General features: G+C 47.1%; 1 protein-coding gene across 1 annotated transcript; it reads right to left on the bottom strand.

Moving 5' to 3' along the window:
- Positions 1-218: 218 nt before the first annotated feature.
- TNFAIP2 (TNF alpha induced protein 2) lies at positions 219-17691 on the bottom strand. The gene is made up of 12 exons (XM_058807180.1): positions 17627-17691; positions 11735-12080; positions 9454-10081; positions 8078-8192; positions 6742-6867; positions 5887-5987; positions 5696-5794; positions 5383-5506; positions 4305-4427; positions 3270-3425; positions 2081-2202; positions 219-1674 (listed from the first exon to the last, which is right to left on the bottom strand). The coding sequence occupies exons 2-12, from the start codon at positions 12066-12068 to the stop codon at positions 1533-1535; spliced, it is 2070 nt and encodes a 689-aa protein (XP_058663163.1). The 5' UTR covers positions 12069-12080; positions 17627-17691; the 3' UTR covers positions 219-1532.
- Between the last annotated feature and the right edge of the window lie 1902 nt (positions 17692-19593).

Raw genomic sequence — 19593 nt, 5'->3', positions numbered from 1 at the left:
TGAGCATGTGCCACTAGCCACTGCTAGTGAGCAGCCCACCCTGCTCAGGGAATGTCTTACTGGGGCAGCAGCAATGCTTTTCCAGCCTCTCTATAGTCCAGAAACACCCCCTACTTGGAACCAGTGGGTGACAGTCACCAGAGAAGGCTGGGAGAAATGGCCCTTTGAAGGACAACATAGCAGTGGCAACACAGTAAACTGTCACTTTTCTAGCAGATTTGAATACTGTTTATTATAAACATTGCAAATTAGTATCTCTAACTGAGAAAAAATAAAATTGGATGCAAAAATACACTGGTGGTACATTGCACATACATATAAATACATTATATAGTTTGCACAGTCATCAGGCATCTTCCTTCCGGACTGACTTTCCACAGACTGATGCTAAAGTTGAAACAGGAGAACAGAAGGGAAAGGCCTCCAAATATACACAGTGCTGTTTTGGCAAGTGATTAAGTTCCTAAAAAAACTGTGCTGTAAGAAACAAAACACAGTTTCACAAGAGACCCATTTGTATTTTCACATCGTATCTATCTCACAGCACAAGGAGAAAGAGTAAGCAAGAGAATGGTGACACATACAGGGTGCTCAGTATGTATTGATGACATTTGAGACCAGTTCCACACTCCATTCAAAGCCTGCATTGTTAATGGGGTCTGGAAGTCCTCTCCTTGGTAAGGAGGACTTCAGTAATACCCAAAGTGTTTTACAGCTGCTGCTTAACCCAGACAATCCATTTCAATAGGCAGCTTGCTCCCAGCCTCTGTTTGAGGGGTGCCTCTGTGCAGATGCACTGGATGGGGTCACTGCCAGGGGCCCAGGATCTCTCACCTCACAGAGGTGGAGGAAGCACACACTCTCCAGGGCCAGTTCCCCAGTGAAAACCCCAAGGCCCTGGGCAGTGCTGCTGCCCTGGGTCAGAGCCTGCAGCTGCTCCAGGGGGGCTGGCAGGAGCCCTGCCACAGCTGAGCTGCAGCTCCTCCTCCCCAGGAACCTCATGCCTCTCCCACCAGCCTAACACATTGCCCTGCCCGGCTCTGAGGAAGGCAGATGGATTGCAAGCATGCTCACAAGGGACTTTCCCAACATCTCGAGAGTTCGTGGGATGCTACACATCTCTAAATGTTGGTTTCTGTTTTTGTTTCCCTTAATTCCCTTAGAAGATAAAAAGCTACATAGGTGGTGCCTGCTTGGTCTGTGGTGTGGCCTTTGTGGCACCCTGAGAGGTAGATGGAGTTCAGAGCTCCAGGGCAGTGTCCAGGCAGAGAATGTGGTGGCACAAGGAGACCTCAGAGGGAATCCATGACTGCTGGGAGGAGCAGCCTCAGTCTTTGTGGGCACTGCACCTCCCTGTGCCCAGCAACACATGGAGCACAATGATTCCCACAGAGATGCTGAGCACCAGACTGGACAAAGCACTTTCCATAGGAAAATGTGGCAGTGTGTGCCATGCATTGCTCCAGGAGATGGTCCCCATCCCCAGCTCACCCCACAGTCCAGCACAGGGCAGTGCCAAGGCATGCCTTGGTCTAGGACACATTGATGCCAGAGAAGAGCAGGGCCCTGGGCTGTGTGGATGCTGTGCTGTCTGCCAAGTAGCCCAGGATGCTCTTGAGTTCACTGCGTGACAGATTGGCTTTGATGTGCAGGAACGCCTCCAGGTGCCTTTTGCTGTGGAAGAGAGATGGGCAGGTGTTATTTCCTCCCACACACCTCCACAGGTCAGGGCCACTGCAGCAGGATGTGCCTCCCACCCTGTGGTGTGTGCTGACATCCCCTGTGGGTGCCAGCTCAGTACCTGGCAGTCCTGCACCAGACCCTGCACTGTCCTGGGATGTTTGGGGTAGGGAAGGGAATCTCCAAGGTAAAGGAGAAAATTAGGGCAGAACCTGGAATATATCAACATATCTTCCTTTGCTTTCTGATAGGACTTGGACTACCACAGCCTGGAAGGCAGCCCCCACCCAGGTTTGTAGGCTCAGGCTGTATGAACCTCACCTATATTCATATTTGACTGCTTTCTGACTCAATTAAAATTCCTTATGAGTAGTAGCAAATCTGTTTCGGCATCTCTTACCGGATGTCTGGGTACGTTGTGGCAAGTGTTGCAACTTCAATTTTAATAGCACCTAAATCCTGAAGTCGGATTATTTCAGCCAGTTTGGGGAGTGCTGAATTCAGCCAGGTGGCTTGAGATCCCTGCAAGAAGAAAAAGTGGTTAACAGGACATCATGGGGGTGCAAAGTGCCCCCCACCCCAGGAGCTGCCCCTGAGGCTGTTTCTTGGCAAGTGGAAAGGACACATCAGTGATTTTAGATGCCTCACTGTTTTTCAGTGCTGTTTCTGCCTCAGGCAGCCTTGGAAAAACTGGATTAGCTTTTTGATGGTTTTTAATCCTCTCACACAAGTGGTGTGTGGTTTGCCATAAGACTGAGACTTCCACATGCACCTCAGCAGATTCTATCTGCTCATTTCCTTTTCCTTGGGTTTCTGCACTGCCTGGTGTGCGTACCAAGGTCTGATGGGCCAGGTGAGTCACTGCCACGTGCTGCTCTGCCCCAGCTCCAAACACAACCCTGCCTTTGGCATCTCCAGGTATCACCAAAATCGGGTAGAAGTCCCAGCCTGAGCTTTTTCCAGACCATTGGAATTTCCAAGGTGCAGCTGCTCGACCTCCTACCCAGCCTATGTGGAACTCAGACTTGTTCCTTCTCCAGTCAAACATGCATGGGGTGATGGAGGACAGGTTTTGGCTTAGCTGTTAGCTTTTCTTGCAGGCAAGATTAGAGGCATGGAATGAGGGAGATCATCTCAAAGGACAAAGAGGGGTGTTCCAGCTTGGCTCTCGTGGAGAAATTCCTTGCATACCACAGACCCCCACAGTGCCTGCTTTATCCCTTGGCTGACCTAAAAGCTGCAGCATCAGGGAAATCAAGGGTGAGAGGAAACCCAGACTCCATGGAAGCTGTACTGAAACCAGAAAAGATTATCTAAGTCTTTGACCCTATTAGTGTAAACCTTCGAAAGTAAACTGCCTGTGGGACAAAGGAAGATGAAATCATGTCTCTCCAAGCAGGGAGGGGCAGGCTGCTTACAGTGTGGGGGACCCTTTCTGCCTACAGGCACTTAAGACCACTTTCTGCCTAAGGTCCTGCCTTCCAGGAAATTTGAGTTGAAAAGGTCAACAAAAGTCCCCAGAATTGCTTTCCTGTTTTTCAGTGTGTCTGTGCCCTGTGCTGACATGTTCAAGGCAAGCACTCACGTACATTGCTGGTGCAGAAGGCTTCCAGGTCAGCAGCATTCTTGGAGATGTGTTGGGCCAGAGTTTGCTGCTGTGCTGGAGATTTCAGGCTGACCTTCCTCTTCAGCAGCCTCACAATGTACTCTTTAACCAAACGGGCGTGGATCTTCTCAACAATAGCCTGTTGGGAAGGAGAGGAGGGAATCATCATCCATCTCTCTTTTGCTTGGGGACATAGCAAACCATGAGTGTGGATGGAGGACAAAACCACCCTGGGTGCTGTGAGCCATGCCCCACCAATGCCTGCTGCAGATTACACAGCAGGAACAGCCCTGGTTGCAGCCTCCCAAGACCAGTTACAGCACATCCTAGATGCTGAGAATTTCTTTGTGCTCTAATAAGAATGGGAATTTCCAAATGTTTGTTTCCTTCTGGGAAGAGTTTAAAGTGCAGAAAAGATCTCCATGTGGTAGAGGAGTAGCAGTATTCCAGAGAAACAGGAATTCATGCTGTTCTTCCTGTTCTTCTCTCTAACACATAAAACATCATAATTTGTCCCAGCTACTAAAAAGACAAAGACAGGAAATCAAATTTTGTCTTATATTATGATATTTCATATATAGTCCAGCACCAGGGAGGATGTGGTTCTGGCTCAGTTCTCTGGGATTTGTCCCATTTGCATCCACCTCCTCCAGCCCTTAGGGCAATCAAAGGAGCAATGAGACTGAACCATGCAACTGCATCTGTGTTTCAAGATTGCTAAACCAAATCTGTAATTAAAGCCACGTGTTAGGTGGTCTCTAAAGCACTTTCTCTGCATCAGGGGTGGTTTGCTCTGAGAACAGTGCAGCAGAGCTGCAGGAGTCTGCTTCTGTCAGAGGAGGGTGAGATTTACGTGCCTTATCTGGGTAAACTGCATGCTGATGGAAATCCTGCCTGAGAGGCTTCCTGATACCAGGCCAGCTCACCAGAGGTCAAGGCAGCTCAAGCCACAGAGGATCAGAGCTGAAAATGCAGCCCCAGTACCCCAAAATCCCTCCAATATTTCTCTTGGACTTACATGGTAAAACGGGTCTTTTAAGGTCTTGAAGTCTGAAATATGTTTGCTGGTGGTTTTAATGATCTCATTCATAATTTCACTGCTGGAATCCCACTTATTCTCTGTAAACTTCTTGTACATTGGCTGAAAAAAAGGAGAATCTGCTAAGTTACCTCAAACAAATTCTATGCACATGTATATTTGTTATTCCTACATGTTGAGTATCCCATGTAGGGAGAGCATGGTGTGTAGTCCTGTGCAGGGTGTGTGGTGATCCTTACAGGGACAGGGGAACAAGGGGCTGTATCCCCTTCTTGGCTTCTCATGGTTAAGAAGACCAAGGACTTGAAAGGTTAATATTGGAGGTGTTTTTATTATTTCTGCTTTTTTTCCCCCCCTCACCATCTGGTCTGATTAAAGAATTATGGAACCATCAGGGGGAAAAAATAAATCCTTATGAGATGCTTATAATTTTTCACAGTAAATAAATATGAAAATGAAAAAAATTGTACCCCTGTTCTCTCGTGCCTTCCCAAAGGCTCTACAGAGAAAGCAGGAGAGATTGTGGCTGAACATTCCTGACTCCTACGCTTCCTTTTCCTCCACCAAAATTGCTTAACTCGAAAAGATTGTGTTATATATATATAAACAAAACAAAAAAAAAAAAAAAAGAAAAAAAAAGAAAGCCAGAAGTACAGAAATGCCCTTCAGGTCACCTTTATGAGGAAGCCAAAAGCTGCGTAATTGCAGTTTATGCCATTAGTGATGTGTTTCTACAGTGTGGAGAGCAAATAGCTACAGGTTGAGACTCTCCCTGCTGTAGCTGTTGTCTCAGATGCCATCAGCAGGTTTTATGTTCACCTGCACAGTCATGCCTATGTCACTGCACCCATTTTGCCTGCAGGCTTGAGGACCAGCTCAAGGAGAGCTTAGTGGGAGTTTTCCTGCAGCAGTGTGGGTTGGGACTGATCCTGTCCCTACTGAACTCGGCTGGTTTGAATCAGAGACTTGAACAACAGATAGCATGGCAGGAGAACATGCCCTGCCCTGGTACCAGCTGAGCCATGGGGCAGGAGGATGTGGGGCACAGATATGGTACCTTCAGCTGGGCAAAGAGCTGTTGAAGCAGCACATCAAATCCACTGTTTTCAATATCAGCAAGAGTGCTGAGGATATCGGCTCTACTGTCCTCCTTTTCTGCCACGTATTTCTCTGTGTAGTCTCTGAAAGAAAATAGCAGTCAGGTCAGAACAGTCTGTCCTCAGAGGAGAGAAAGAGAAATTCAGCAGTGTCCAAACTTTTTGTAGGCAGATAGACCTACATCCGCTCACCCCTGAGTACCTCAGAGTACCTCCCCCCTCTATACACTGCCTGCAGAGGAAGGAGCAAAACCTTCTCTTTTGGACCCTTACCTAAAATTCCAGCAGTTGTTAATATTTGCAATCAGTATAGGCTTGTAGTACGTGTGCTTCTTGCTTTTCTCCTTGAAGTCTTCAAAGGCATCCCTGTAGCTGGAGGGGAGATGGGAAGAGCAGAGGTGGGTGAGTGGCTGCCCAGGTGCTGTGCCAGCCCCAGTGCCCACAGCCCTCCCCAGCTCGCTCACCTCCTCAGGAAGGCTGGCAGCTCCTTCAGCAGCCGGCGGGACAGCTCCTCACCCACGGCCTTGCTGATGTCCTCAGCCCGCTTCTGGCTGCTGTAGATACTCTAACAAACAAGTGAGATCAATTTTAAAGGTTGTCTGCTCCAAAAATGCCAGGTTTTGGGTAAAAGAAGCTGCAGGTTTGCTGGGTAAAAGAAGCTGCAGATCCTTTACTAAGAGCTGCACCCAGCTTTCCTGCATCCCCCCTGCAACTGATCCAGGGACCACACAGAGCAGCTATACTTAGCTGAGAGTTCAAAAGGAGCATGAAGAAAATCTAGAAAACAGCTGAGAAAGTAGGCAATTTCACACTTAGTTGTGTTTCTTTTTTTGGTTTTGTTTTTTTTGGTTTTTTTTTTTTTTGAATGTCATTAGATTGCATTTAAATGAACCATTTAACCACAATAACCTCAACACATGAGAGGTCTATTTTTTTAAAAATAAACTCAACTAATCCTCTGCAGCCAGAGGAGGGAAAGGGGCAGCTCTGCCTGTGGCACTTTCCCTGGGAGGAAGAAACAGACTCCCCAATCAACTGAGCCAGTGTCCTCTCTCTGCTGCTGGGGATGCAGAAGAAATTGCACAGGAGAAGGAAGGCAGTTTTTCTTCTTGTTTTGCTTGTAGAGGTGTTTGCCTCTGTACCATGGCACACCAGGCCCAAGACAGACCATGGTTTTCAGCCTCCCTGTATCACCCACCTCTGCTACCACTCTACACAAGTGACTTGGCCTTTTCCTTTTCTGCATTGACCACAGTTGGTCTCAAATCCTAAGTAGGTAAAAGATGCAATTGTTTATTTTTAATATAGCTCTGTATTACCTGGATAACAAATATTCCTAGCAGTTCACTCTGAAAATGTCCATTTAGCTTCTCTGGTTCCTTGTCTTCTTTCCATCTTTGGATTTCTTTATCTAAACATCTGCTCAGTGAATTTTTGACAGTAACCTTTAGGGAAGGAAGAACAATGGCATTTACTACAACATGGATGCAACAGCTCCTGCCTTATGCAGGTTTTACCCACCCACCCACCTTTTGCCTGGCCCAGCAGAGTTTTCCCTCAGCCCTGGCTGGGATATAAAGGTTCTTTGTTAGGAGATGCCTGACCCATGACTTCACAGCAACAAGAACAACCCCCTCACAACACCTACACAATAGCGAATTGAGTATTTTAAGGTGGGAGTGAAGATCCCATCACACCTCCATATCCAGGGGATTAGGAGGGCAGGGAGGGAGCAGTGGGTAGGAAGGTTGCAGCAGCTCCATGTGCCAGAGCCCAAATTCCCCCAACCACACACTGTGTGTGTGTCACTCTCAGAGCCACCTGCTTTTGCAATCCTTTTTCATGAGCTGTTCTGACGCCACACAAGTGCTGGAGAGGGAAACAAAATGCTCTCAGGTTTTCTCTGCTCTGACCCCTCTGTGCTGCAGTGAGGCTTTGGAAATGGTCTGTGCAGTGTCTGGCACATACTGCTGATCCCCCAGTGTCCCGTTCATGCGCTTTGCAGACCTCACACCACCTCTCCCATATGCAAACCATCACAGACTACAGTTAAACTTGGAACTCATCTTCTCATTTTCTGGGAATTCCAGCCCCAAATGCCAAAAGCACTAAGCTATGGGAATACTCTAGAAGTTGCTTTTTGTTTCCATTAAGGGAAGGGTGATACAAAAACCAGAGCAAGTTTTATTTTCTGCCGAGCAGGCAGTTCTCCATCAAAGAAAGAGATTTGTCAGGACCAGAACTCCATGCTTTGCACTCCTCCAAGGTCTGGCACCTCTGCAGATACCAGGAGTAATCCAAGATCCTTTAGACATTCCTCTGAGAGGGACCATAAATCCCTCTGGAGATTTATCAGAATGAGAAAGTTGCCTATAAAGATCTGTTGTTGGATTTTCCCCCTGTTACCACATGACTTCCAAGAACAGAGCAGTTCTTTTCTCATGGCTGCCAGGGCTAAGCAGAAGTTTGCTCTGCAAGTCCCATCTAGCAGAAAGGTGACCTGCTCCCCAAAAACAAACAAAAGCTTTGGCTTCTCCCTGGAAGGGTGTGTGGTTCACTGGTGAAGAAGTGTGTGTGCAGGACAAGTCACAGCTTCTCTGAGGAGTCACATGGGAGCAGTGAAGGGAAGAAGAGGAGTGACTGAACCTTTCTTACCTCTTCACTGTCAAGGTATTTATTTTCAAGCTCTTTGCTCAGACTTGAAGGCAAAAGGCTTCCAAGCTTAACTTTATCCAACTCCATGGCTAAAGCATGATCTTTTCTCATGTCTCTGGAATGAAAAAAGCCAAACAATTGTATTTTCCAAAGGCAGTGTAATTCAAGACAGCTGTTGATGCAAATCACTAACACTTTTTGAGGGTATCAGTGAAAAAACAGATGGAAATGTACATTGTCCTCAGTCCAGGCAGGACTTGGAGAAGCTCAATGGATATGTGCCAGGGGTGAGATGTGTGAGGGTGGGACCACAAGCAAGCCTGTGAATGGAGTCACGAGTCCAAACTCCTGAGTACCAGCCACTGTGCTCTGGTGGGGATGGGAGACCTGAAGCAAGCAGGGGAGTCTAGCCCCTGGACATGGCCTCTCTCCATGCATACAGAGAGGTGAGCAGATGAAAAGCTGGTGTTGGATGGCTGGGAGGTGGTCCCTCAACACCTGGATGTGGCATCTGGGAACACTCCCAAAGCAGCTGCTACCCTGGCCAGCACTGTCCCCAGTGCTGGGCTGAGCCCTGCTCCTCACAGCTGCTCACTCCCAAACACAGGCTGGTCCTGGCCTGAATATCCTGATCTAGAGCACAACACAGCTGTGGAAAACTTCTGGGATCAACACTGAATCATTACACTCATCAGTGGAGCACGAAAAGGAAAAAGTGGAGCTGAATGACTTTGGAACAGAAGAAACATTGCTGATGTCTTTACTGGTTTCCACCTGAGAAGTGAAAGCCCTCAATTCTCCACTCAGTACTATTTAGCCACAACAAGCAATGTTTTCAGTTCAATAACATCCAGAGTTTATGGGGACCCTTGGATTGTGTCCTCTCACAGGGGCACACCCCTGGCTCTCCTAAAGGAGAAGAAAACATAGACTGTGAGTAACACCTAAGCAACATCCTCCATGCCCTGGATAATTGCATCTCAGGTTGTTCTATTTATTGTCTGCCCTCTGGTACAAAGGGCTGAAATTTCCAAATGTTCCAAGAGTGAGCCCAGGTCTGCAACTGGAATTGATATCAAGGCAATGAACCTGATCAATTTACCCCATAGATGAAGACCTAAACATTTGTGTGTAGGCTGCCCAGAAGCCAGAATGGTGAAAGAGCCCTTCATTTACAGACTAGCAGCCTTGAGTGTCCCTTCTGGCTGTTCTGGCCAGGACTGTAAATCAGCACATCATCAGTAACACTACTAACTTAGCCAGGTACTGGACTGCACCACAGTAATACTAACTCATAAATCAAGCAAATGCCTGGGTTTGCAGCCAGTGAGCCTGTTTTGATTTCCAGGGGTAAACATGTATAAAAGCCCACTTACTTTGGATAAAAGTTGTGCACCCACGAGAGAAGAAGATAAATATCCTTGTCTTCCAGATGAGACTCAGCATTTTTCTTTGCCTGGGAGGCAAAATAATTGTGGTAGAGTTCTGCATATATGCTGAACACATTAAACTCAGGAGGATAAAGCTTATTAATACACTTGGCAACCACTGTCAAATCTTCTTTCATTGTCTTTCCCATGTGCAGGAGGTTCTGGCCAACTGCAGAGAGGTTCTCAGTTCTAGGAGTACGGCTTGTGTCTTTCATTCGAGCCTCTACTGACTCCTTTACTGTAGCCATCCAGAGCTCTTTCCATTTTCTAGGTCTAAATTGCATATTTTGGTCAGGTAGGTTCTCTGACATGTAGTTCTGATCTTCTTTCTCCTGTTCTTTCAGAGCCTCCACTGCCTGCTGTAGCAGGTCTGGGTTTGTTTTTGCAAGCAGCACAGAATCCTTCAAGGTGCTGAAGACTTTGTGCTTCAGAACTTCATAGACAGACTCGATGTCTTTCTGACTGGTGTTCAGTCCCTCCTCACTTTTGCTAGACAGGCTCCTCTCCAGGGCAAACAGATGTTGAATGGCATCACAAAGCTTTTGTTCTCCAAGGAGATCCATGACTTGTTTGACTGGTGAAAACAGAACAGCTTTTCTTTAACCAAGAGTGAAGATTTAGACTTATGTTTTACAAAAAATGATGGCTCTGGAATCTTTTTTAAAAATGCTCATACTTCCAAAATGCTAGCTCTTGGGCTCCTACACCATATAGAAAGTCTGTTTAATTAAAGATCAGATTATTTCCAGCTTGCCTTTAACGGGGGCAATGAAAACTTTAATACCCACCACCAGTGTGTTGCATATGGACAGCTATTCACGAGCCACCTATAATTGTTTCCAAAATTTAGCCCTGTGGAGTTAGTTAGTTATTGCTCATCCCCTTCCCATTAATTTGACCTCAAGTCAGAAGCATGGCACTAGAAATAATGTAGATAGAAAGATGTAACTAAAGATGTGCTGAAGGAAATACTACATGGGTTTTCCAGAAATAGATTTGGCACAACCTGACCTGTGAAATTGTTTGGGAGGCCACATTTAGCAAGCAAGACAAATACAATTCAGCTATCTTATCTGAACTACAGCCAGTTACTTGAGACAGGGAGACCTGGGAAATCATTAGTTAAAATGGCAAAGTTATATCCCAAAATAAGATTTGTTAGGTATGTAATGGAGGACCCCGGGTGGAGAAAGCTTACATTATTCATGAAACTCATCTTACTTCATTTATCCTTAAAGATTGTGGCACAAAAGCTGGGAGTGCCCTTTTGGCATCTGCTGATTGCACAAAGTTCAGAGATATTATCGAAACTGAGGGCCTGGTGTATTTTACAGGAACAATGGGATAAGCTGAATGGTAAATGGGCTGAAATTTAATGGCACAAAACATCAGATACAAATCCAATAGAACAAAAGTTACTTAGCAACAAACAGGATTTTCTGCTGCAAGCTGGATGTGAATCAGCTTGAGAGGGAGGAAGAAGAGAGACACCTGGAGAATAAGTAAATCCTTACTGGGAGGTGGTGGTGAACATGTCAGTTACGACCCTAGGATGTACTCAGTGAGAAATATCCAGCTGAGATGTGAAAATAGGAATATATTGTGCCACACATTGGTGGTGTCTTATCTGGAATATTTTCTGCAATTCTGGTTGCTTTAAAAAATTAAAAAAAAAAAAATAAAAAAAAAAAAAAAAAAGAAGAAGACGACATTGGGGATGGGGCAATGCAGTGGTAAGAACAAAAGTACAAAAGGCCTGTTTTCAGCAGCAAATTCAAGGCCAAGAAGGAAAACCACCAGTTAGGGAGATCATTTCACACATGGAGAGAGAGATGCCAATTAGACATGTAAAGGCTTGTCTGGAAAGGAAATAATTTATACTAAAACAAGACTTTGTAGGAGGGGATGGAGGAACAGAACTGGGAGTTACACCTGGGTTTCTCACCCACCCACAGTTCTCTGTGCCCCCATGGAAAACAGAAATAAGTTTGTTTTGGACAGAAAACCTGCAAATGGACAGCTCCTCAAGGACTGTACCCTTGGTACTAAAAGACTAGGACTTGAGGTCATGTCTCCCTCAGCCCAATTTTCCCCAGGCTTCTTGGAAAAGTCACTTCAATCTATCAGGACCTTTGTTTCCCTAGGGGACAATTCCCTGCCTCATACAGCCCCTCTAGAGGAAACTATGGCCCATGAAGTGGTGCAAGGAGGATGGAGCAGCACTTACCACTGGGTGGCTTGGTCTTTTTAACAATTTTAAATGCACTTTTAAGCATTCCCTTTATTCCTTTGTTCCCCTTCTCAGGGCTGTCCCCAGCAGAGATGCAGCTCTCATTGCTCGTGATGGAAGAGGCACGTGAAGCTCTGCAGGCTGCCTCTGGCCTTTCTCTCATCTTCTCCTGGTCCCTGGACCAGATCTCATCTGCAGAAGGTTCAGGACAGGCAGGGACTTGCTCAGCTGATGGTGAAGTGTTTTCAAATGGCCTGTTTGCATCAATGCAGCCCTCTGATCCACTGCGTATTCCAAAAGGACTTTGGAAAAAAGGTAACATTTTCATCATTTTCCTTCTAGCCTGTAAATTTCAGGGGGAAAAGAATCAGATTAGAACAGTTAGGAAGAAAAATACCAAGGAGAAAGTGTGGCAAGGCATATGTGTGGGCAACATGGAGAATGTTACACATCTGGTGTGAGCACAGGAGAATTCCTGAGCAACATCATTCCTGCTAATGTCCAGTCTAAATTAGAGAAAAATCCAAGAGCCATTTTGAGGGTGATTCAGATGTCCTGATTTGAGACCTTGAGCTTGTCAGGCTCTCCCATGGGATACTGTGTGTTTATGGACATGAGCATGGGTGGGCACACGAATGATGTGGGTGGGATAAGTGTCCTGTGCCTTCAAAGCAACCACAAAGCTCTCATACTCTTACATGGCATCAAAATCAATTCCCACCTTACTCAGGGCCTTTTTTGCCTGATCTGTGCTCAAGGTGAGTGGGAACAAGGCACGAGGATCAGGGTAGTTTAGCCTTGTTTAAACAAACACGATCCTGCCAGAGTCCTGCATTACCACCAACACTCTTACACTGCAAATAATTAACAACAGAAATTTGTTATTGTTACAACTTCTTCTCAGAATTCATGTTTAGAATTATGTTCCTCTATAATTCAATAGATTGCAAAATATTTATTTGCATAACTATAACCATTCGTATAATGATTATAATTATGCAATTATTGTAAATAAATAAAATTACTCATAGTTTCCAATCCTTATTCTAATAATGCTTTATTTGAAGTGACTTTCTAGGAGACTGAAGCACATCTGTATGAAGAACTCTCAGGCAAGTTTTGGTTTGCTTGTACTGAGTAATGGCAGAAAAATTAGACTTCAAACACATGAAGAATTTGGCTTCAGTTATACAGCCACAATGTGGTGATCTTCAAATACCTCTGTTGAGTTTATAATGTTGATATGTCTCATGCTGATACAAAATGTGATATTTATTTCTGGGAAAACGGGTTGGAAGACTGTGGCTTTTCATTCTAAGTTATACAGAGAGCAGTGAGAGCCTGGCTTTGCTGAGAGCTTTCCTTCTCCCTGCTTTCGATGCCAGGCCATGTTCAGGATTAGTAATGCTATTACCCTCTAAACACAACAAATACGAAAACTCATTTGGGAAGGAGTTCTGCTTGCATGAGCAAGCAAAGGGGGTCTGAGCACCAGAGCTCAGCTGACAGGAGTTACAGAATAGTCTGAGCTGGAAAGGACCCACAAGGATCACCAATTCCAACTCTGAAGTGAATGGCCCATACAGGGTTTGAACCCACAACCAAAGGCATTATTAGCACCATACTCTTGACTAACTGAGCTAATCCCAGGTTAGCAGCAGCTGTGCCATGGCTGAATCTGTGCACATACATCTCCCTAGCACATGTACTGAGGAGGGGAGGGGGAAGGAAACCCCCTGCAGTTCACTCCAGGGGGGAGTTTGCTAGTCAGGATGCCCCACTAGAATCCTGAAAGCAGTGGAAAAGAGTTTCTTTTTGTTACATTTCCACTACAAAAATACCCAGAAAAACAACCAACCAACCCAAAAAATTCATGGCAACAGGCATGTTCAGCAAGTGACTTGGACTTCCATAATTTTTGTAAGGCTCTTTTCGTAACTTGCATTTCCCAACACAACACTGTGCTTAGATTAATTCTGCCAAATCCCTTCTTTCCTGTTTGTTCAAGCACAGACTCATCTGAGTCCTTTCTCTCTCTCCTATTATTTCAAACAAAGCATTATTGGGTTTTTTTTTTTTTTTGTTTGTCTGTTTTCTAACCAAAGAAAGTACCTCATCCCTTCCAAAAGGCTAAGGTCTTTCATTTTGATGAATGATGATGACAAAGGTGAACTTTGAAGTTTTGGTTTTTCTTCAATGCCAAGATAAATGCAATAGATCTTTGAAAAGCATCAAAGTGACACTACACAGACAAGACTCCATAAGTGAATGATTAAGCTGGTTAGAAGCTGAGTTTTTAACATCTGTCAGAACTTTGTCATGGTAGTGCACAAAAAAAGCCAGGCTCAAGCACCTAGGTAAGGCTGTCAATGCAAAAGCTGCCACACTCTCACATTTGGCCGGCTTGAACTCTTACCCAGGGATTGTCATGTGCCACTGCTGGTTGACCTGGGTTTGTATCTGCAGTAGGAAAAACCATCGAACCTCAGCTGCCACTTCTGCCTCGAAGTGCAGCCCCAGTCTTAATGTCAAGGGGTACCAAACACTCCCTGTCCATCTCTTCTCATTACTGTTAGATAACCAAGACCTTACTGTAAGAAATGCTTTTAAGGAACTTACACAAAAAAATGTCAACGCTTTCTGCAAGAAATACTCAGCTAAAAGGAGGTGTTCCTGCTTACATCTGGGGTGCACAGGCAGGAGATGCTGTGCTAGGACTGCACCTCCTGCCTCTGTCAGGACATGCTCCTGCCCAGCATTCCTTGGCTTTGGCTTTGACAGCTGCAGGCTGCTCCTCCATGCCTGTGCTCTTCTCACAAATCAAAGCCTGCTAAAACTCCAGCAGGCTTCTAATTTTTTTAGCAGGAGAAATGCTAAATAATTTCCCAGAACTCAAATTCAGGTCTTAGGAAATGTAACGATTTGAGGTCAAGAGTTAACATTGTTCCCAACTCAGTATTATTGCTAATTTACTGTTATCATCGTCATCCTCATTATTGTTATGTGGCAACATGGTTTGTGCCAGGGGAGCCTTTAGCTCCAATTATTTCTGACACAGCATATTCAGCTCCTGGTTTCAAACCAGAAGGCAGCACACCCTCTGCCACCCTGTCCAGATGCCCTGCAGCACTGGGACTGTGGTGCTGTGACTGCTGCTGTAGCTGTGGTGGGATGCAGCGAGCTCTCTGCTGATCACAGCACCTACCTCTGAGTTGGAGCTTTTCTGGGGTGGGCAGCAAGGGCAAGGGAAACACTTGGAGCACAGTCAAGACACAGAAGGACCCAGCCTGGACTCTGGGCACAGTGGCTTCCCATGTTCTCCTTTTCCTCCTCAAAGGAAACAGCCTCTATGCAGAATGATCTCATTGGTCAGGGCTAGCTCATGGTGTGCCAGAGAGCACTCAAGGGAAGAGATTTATTAATTATCCCTATTCTGAATTTTTTTTGCTGAACTTTTTCTTGACTTCTTTTTCCTGAGCTGCTGCCAGTATTAACAAGCAATTGTTTGGATTTTTGGTCCTCTCCAGCCTGCTGACATACTAGGTCATGAGGATTTATATCTCATTTTAGTGGATATCTCCCATTCTCCCACAGCCTCTGAGAAATCCAGAGTTATCTAGCAAAGTTATCTATCTTCTCACACAAGAGAACTGCACTGGGCCAAGCCATCTTTGAAGCAGTAGAGCAGTGCAGGCAGTTTGAGTTTGGTATACCTCAGACCATGTGCTGACACCTAAACAAACTGCTAATTCATCAAAGCAAAGAGTCCAAAAATATGCCAGACTCAATCTCTGCAAGCTGGGAGCCCTCCTAGGAGGTGAGGGGGTTTTCCTACCATTTTTGATATCTGGGTTAAGTACTGAAGGGAGACACCACAAATCTGGGGGGGTCTCATTTGGCTCTGCCTGGGAAATCACAGTCTATAGAAGAGTTGGGCCACCCAGAGCCCACCTTGACCCTCTACTGTGCTGCTGACATCCATAATCCCATCTGCAGACTCCTGTGAGACACCCACCACCCAATATGTGCTCCAGCAGCATCCTGATGGTGGCCAAGCTCTGCTCCTAATGGGGAGCTGAGGGAAAACAAAACTTGTCTCCAGTAAAGAAGCCAAGGCAGGAGCAGAAACTGCCCAGAGGACTCAATCCCTGTGCCTCAGCATTACCAGGCACCCCTACAGGGCTGGGGGTGATGGGGAACCCAAGGGATTCAGGGGAATCACAGTGGCAGAGCAGGGAAAGGACCCCAGGGCATCTCATCTGGCATGAGAGAGATGCTTTAAGCCAGCATAAAACCATGTGTAGATACAGCTGTGCAGTGCAGCAGTTGTTTCCAAATGAGACTGGTTTCCCTAAATTACTGACACACCTGAAAACCATCCAGTAAACCATCATCTCCTGTTGTTATTGAGAATCTTTCAAAGAGAGAAAGAGAAAATTCTATATATACACTGTTATTGGGAAAAAGCAGAGAGAATGCACTGCAATACCCTCATTTTTTCTTCTTCCTTCAAGTCTGAGCAGCATAATTTTGAACTGTTGCTGCTGAAAGAGCAACCAACTGCTGCTGTCTAGAGTTTTATTTTCATAATAAAAAAGTTTTTAGTTCCAAAGCCAAATCCTTCTTTAAGGCCTGGAGTTTGCAAAGTTCACTGCTACAGCTAACAGCGACTGAGAAGATAAATTCCTGGGAGCTTCTCTCAGCACTTTCAAATTCTTTGGCTTTTCAGGCATCTTTTATAGAGAGGGTGAATGAAGCAAACCCAAACCTGAGCTCTCTGCTCCCTTGTGATTTGCTTTATCAGAGCCTCAAAGCCTCAAAGTCCCTTGCTGAGGGGTAGGCAGCTGGCACTCTGGACAGTGTTTCTTCAGGTTTTCCATCTGAACTTGGGTGTCAAAGTGAGGCACCATGGCTTCTAGATCAGCCATATGCTCCAGTCACAGAAAGTCTCTTCACTTTTCAGCAGCCTTAAAAAGAAATTCTGCTTTGAACGCACCAAGGATCCTAACCCTGGGGCTGAATTTTTCAATTTGTGCTGAGGAGCTGATGCAACGGATATGGGGCTGGTGCACAAAGACAGAAGGGAATTTCTATAGACTTTCCAGTGCTCTGGGAAAAGGCAGGTCCTAGGAGCTGTGGGACATCCCTGACAAAGAAAAAGCAGTCACAAAAGGGCAAGCATGGCACTGCAGAAATGTGCCAGCTTGGCACAGTGACCCTGGCAGGGTGCAAGTCCCAGGGGCTGCCCAGGGCCATCCAGGGTCCAGGCTCTGAAATGGTGTTTTTCAGGGCAGCCAAACTGAGTGAATCACAGTCCAATTACTTTCCTGTGGTTTGGGGGAAAACCACTTCCTTTAAATAGAGACAAAGAAGAGAGGGCAGAAGTGCCACACTGGATCTGGAATCCAGCGCCAGATCTGGGTTTAGGACACTTTGGTGCCCAATACCTTCATCTGGATTTTGGGAAAGGTGTTGGAAGGCAGAAGGGTAAGAAGGAGGTGAATGGTTTACAGTAGTCACTGCTTGAGTCTGTGCCCTGAAATTTAGGGGGAAAGTAGCACAAATCAGACCCAGCTGTCACAATGGAATTACCAGGCATATATCCTTGCGGTGCCCAGCCCTGGGATATGCCAGGAGCTGCTGTCCTGCCAGCAGTCCGATTTATTCCCCATTCTGATCATTACAAGGTGGGGCTGAAACCCGTCCCTGTGCCCGGCAACCCACCCTCCGTGGGTGCCCCTCGTTCCCCACTCTCGGAGCCAGCAGAGCCCCCGAGCTGCCCAGCAATGAGCCCGGAGCGGGGCAGCGCCTCGGGACAAGCGGGAGACGCCGGCCCGAGGGGAAGGGGAAGGGGAAGGGAAGGGAAAGACCCGAGGCTGACGGACTTACTCAGCGGCGGCTCCCGGGCGGCGGGGCTGGGCGCGGGCCAGCGGCACTGTCACTGTCACCGGCACTGTCACAGGCTCTGCGCCCGGGGCGGGGGCAGCCCGGCTATAAGGGGAGGAAAGCGGGGGCGGGACCGGCTGCTGGGAAACTCCAGTTGCACCTCCCCTCGAGAGAAGGGAACCGAGAAATCCCCTCCCGGGGAAGCGGCCGGCAGCCGAGCGCCTGGTGCCGGGGGTCGGTCCGTCCGAGGGGCTGAGCGCTGGATGATGCCGGGCCCTGCCCTCACTGCCCCAGGGCTTGGCTGAGGAATGTGTCCCACTGCGGACTTGGAAATGCCGTCAGGGATAGAGCAGGTGCCTCCAAAACTGCCGTGTTCTGCACCTGAGGTGGTCATCTCTGGGTGTGCAAGCAGCCCGGGGAATGAGGAAAGGGACCTGAGACGGCAAGTTGAACATGAGCCAGCAGTGCCCTGGCAGCCAGGAGGGCCAGCGTGTCCTGGGGGGCATCAGGCACAGCATCGCCAGCCGGGCAAGGGAGGGAGGGGATTGTCCTGCTCTGCTCTGCACTGGGGCCGCCTCACCTCGACTGCTGGGGGCAGTTTTGGGTGCCACAATATAAGACAGTCATAAACTATTAGTATCCAAAGGAGAGCAACAAAGATGGTGAAGGGTCTGGAAGGGAAGCCATATGTGGAGCAGTTGAGGTCACTAGACTTGTTCAGCCTGGAGAAGACGCGACTTACGGAGACCTCACCACAGCCTACAGCCTCCTCACAAAGGGAAAGAGACGAGGCAGGCACTGATCTCTTCTCGATGGCCACGAGAGACAGGACCCAAGGGAATGGCCTGAAGCTGTGCCAGGGGAGGTTCAGGAACGGGTTCTTCACCCAGAGGGTGGTTGGACGCTGGAACAGGATCTCCAGGGAAGCAGTCATGATATCAAGAGTTCAAGAACCATTTGGGCAATGCTCTCAGACACATGGTGTGAATTTTGAGGTTGTCTGGTGCAGAAATGGGTGTTGGACTTCATATAGGTCCTCTCCAATCAGGATATTCCATGATCCTTGAAAGCTTTGCTTTCTGAGCAGGGCACTGCCACCAGCAGGCTGCTGGGGATGAGGTGCATGACTGAAAGCACAGCTGGCTGTATCTGGGTCCTGCATGGTGCCTTCCCCAGAGCAGGGCTCACAGCCCTCCCAGGAGACATGAACACCCTCCTGCACCTTCAGAGTGGGGATTGACTCCCTGCCTAGAGACTGAAAAGGACAGGCTGCCTTCCTTACCCCAAAGCCTCCGAAAATCTGTGTTCCACTTGTGGATGGGAGACCTTCTTGAGCCTTTCAGTGCTTGAAGGGGGCCTATAAGAAAGATGGAGACAAAGGTTTTTGCAGGACCTGTGGCAATAGGACAAGGGGTGATGGTTTGGAGCTGAAGAAAGGTCAATTTAGATGATAGAAAAGGAAGACATATTTTAGGATGAGGGTGATGAAACACTGGAACACGTTGCCCAGAGAGGTGAGAGTTGCTCTCTCTCCCTGGATACATTCAAGGTCAAGTTGGACGGGAATGTGAGCAACCTGATGTAGCTGAAGATGTCCCTGCTCATTGCAGGGAGGTTGGACTAGACAACCTTTAAAGATCTCTTGTAACCCAAACTATTCCATGATTCTGTGACTTGTTTTCCTTATTTCTGTTCCTGATTTCTAGCCACCAGCATCCCTGGCCATGGAGTGTGGTTCCCCTGTTACCTGGAGAAGCATGCTGCCGCAGCAGGGGATGGCTGGAGGGCCAGGGTGACAGCAATGGCTGTGGGTGCCTTTGCAGAGGGTCTGTGAAGGCTGTGAGGGGTGTGCTGTCTCTTGCTTAGGTAGCTTCAATGGGAAGCATTTTCTGCACATGTCTGGATGAGATCTGGGTTGAAGCAGTTGCCCTGCAGGCAGAAAATCAAAATGTTGTGGTCCTGCAGAGCCT

The sequence above is a fragment of the Ammospiza caudacuta genome, chromosome 6, assembly GCF_027887145.1.
Source record: "Ammospiza caudacuta isolate bAmmCau1 chromosome 6, bAmmCau1.pri, whole genome shotgun sequence".
In the NCBI taxonomy this organism is placed as follows: Eukaryota; Metazoa; Chordata; class Aves; order Passeriformes; family Passerellidae; genus Ammospiza; species Ammospiza caudacuta.
Note: the sequence above shows the minus strand (reverse complement) of the source record. Positions and strands in the feature narration are given on the sequence as shown.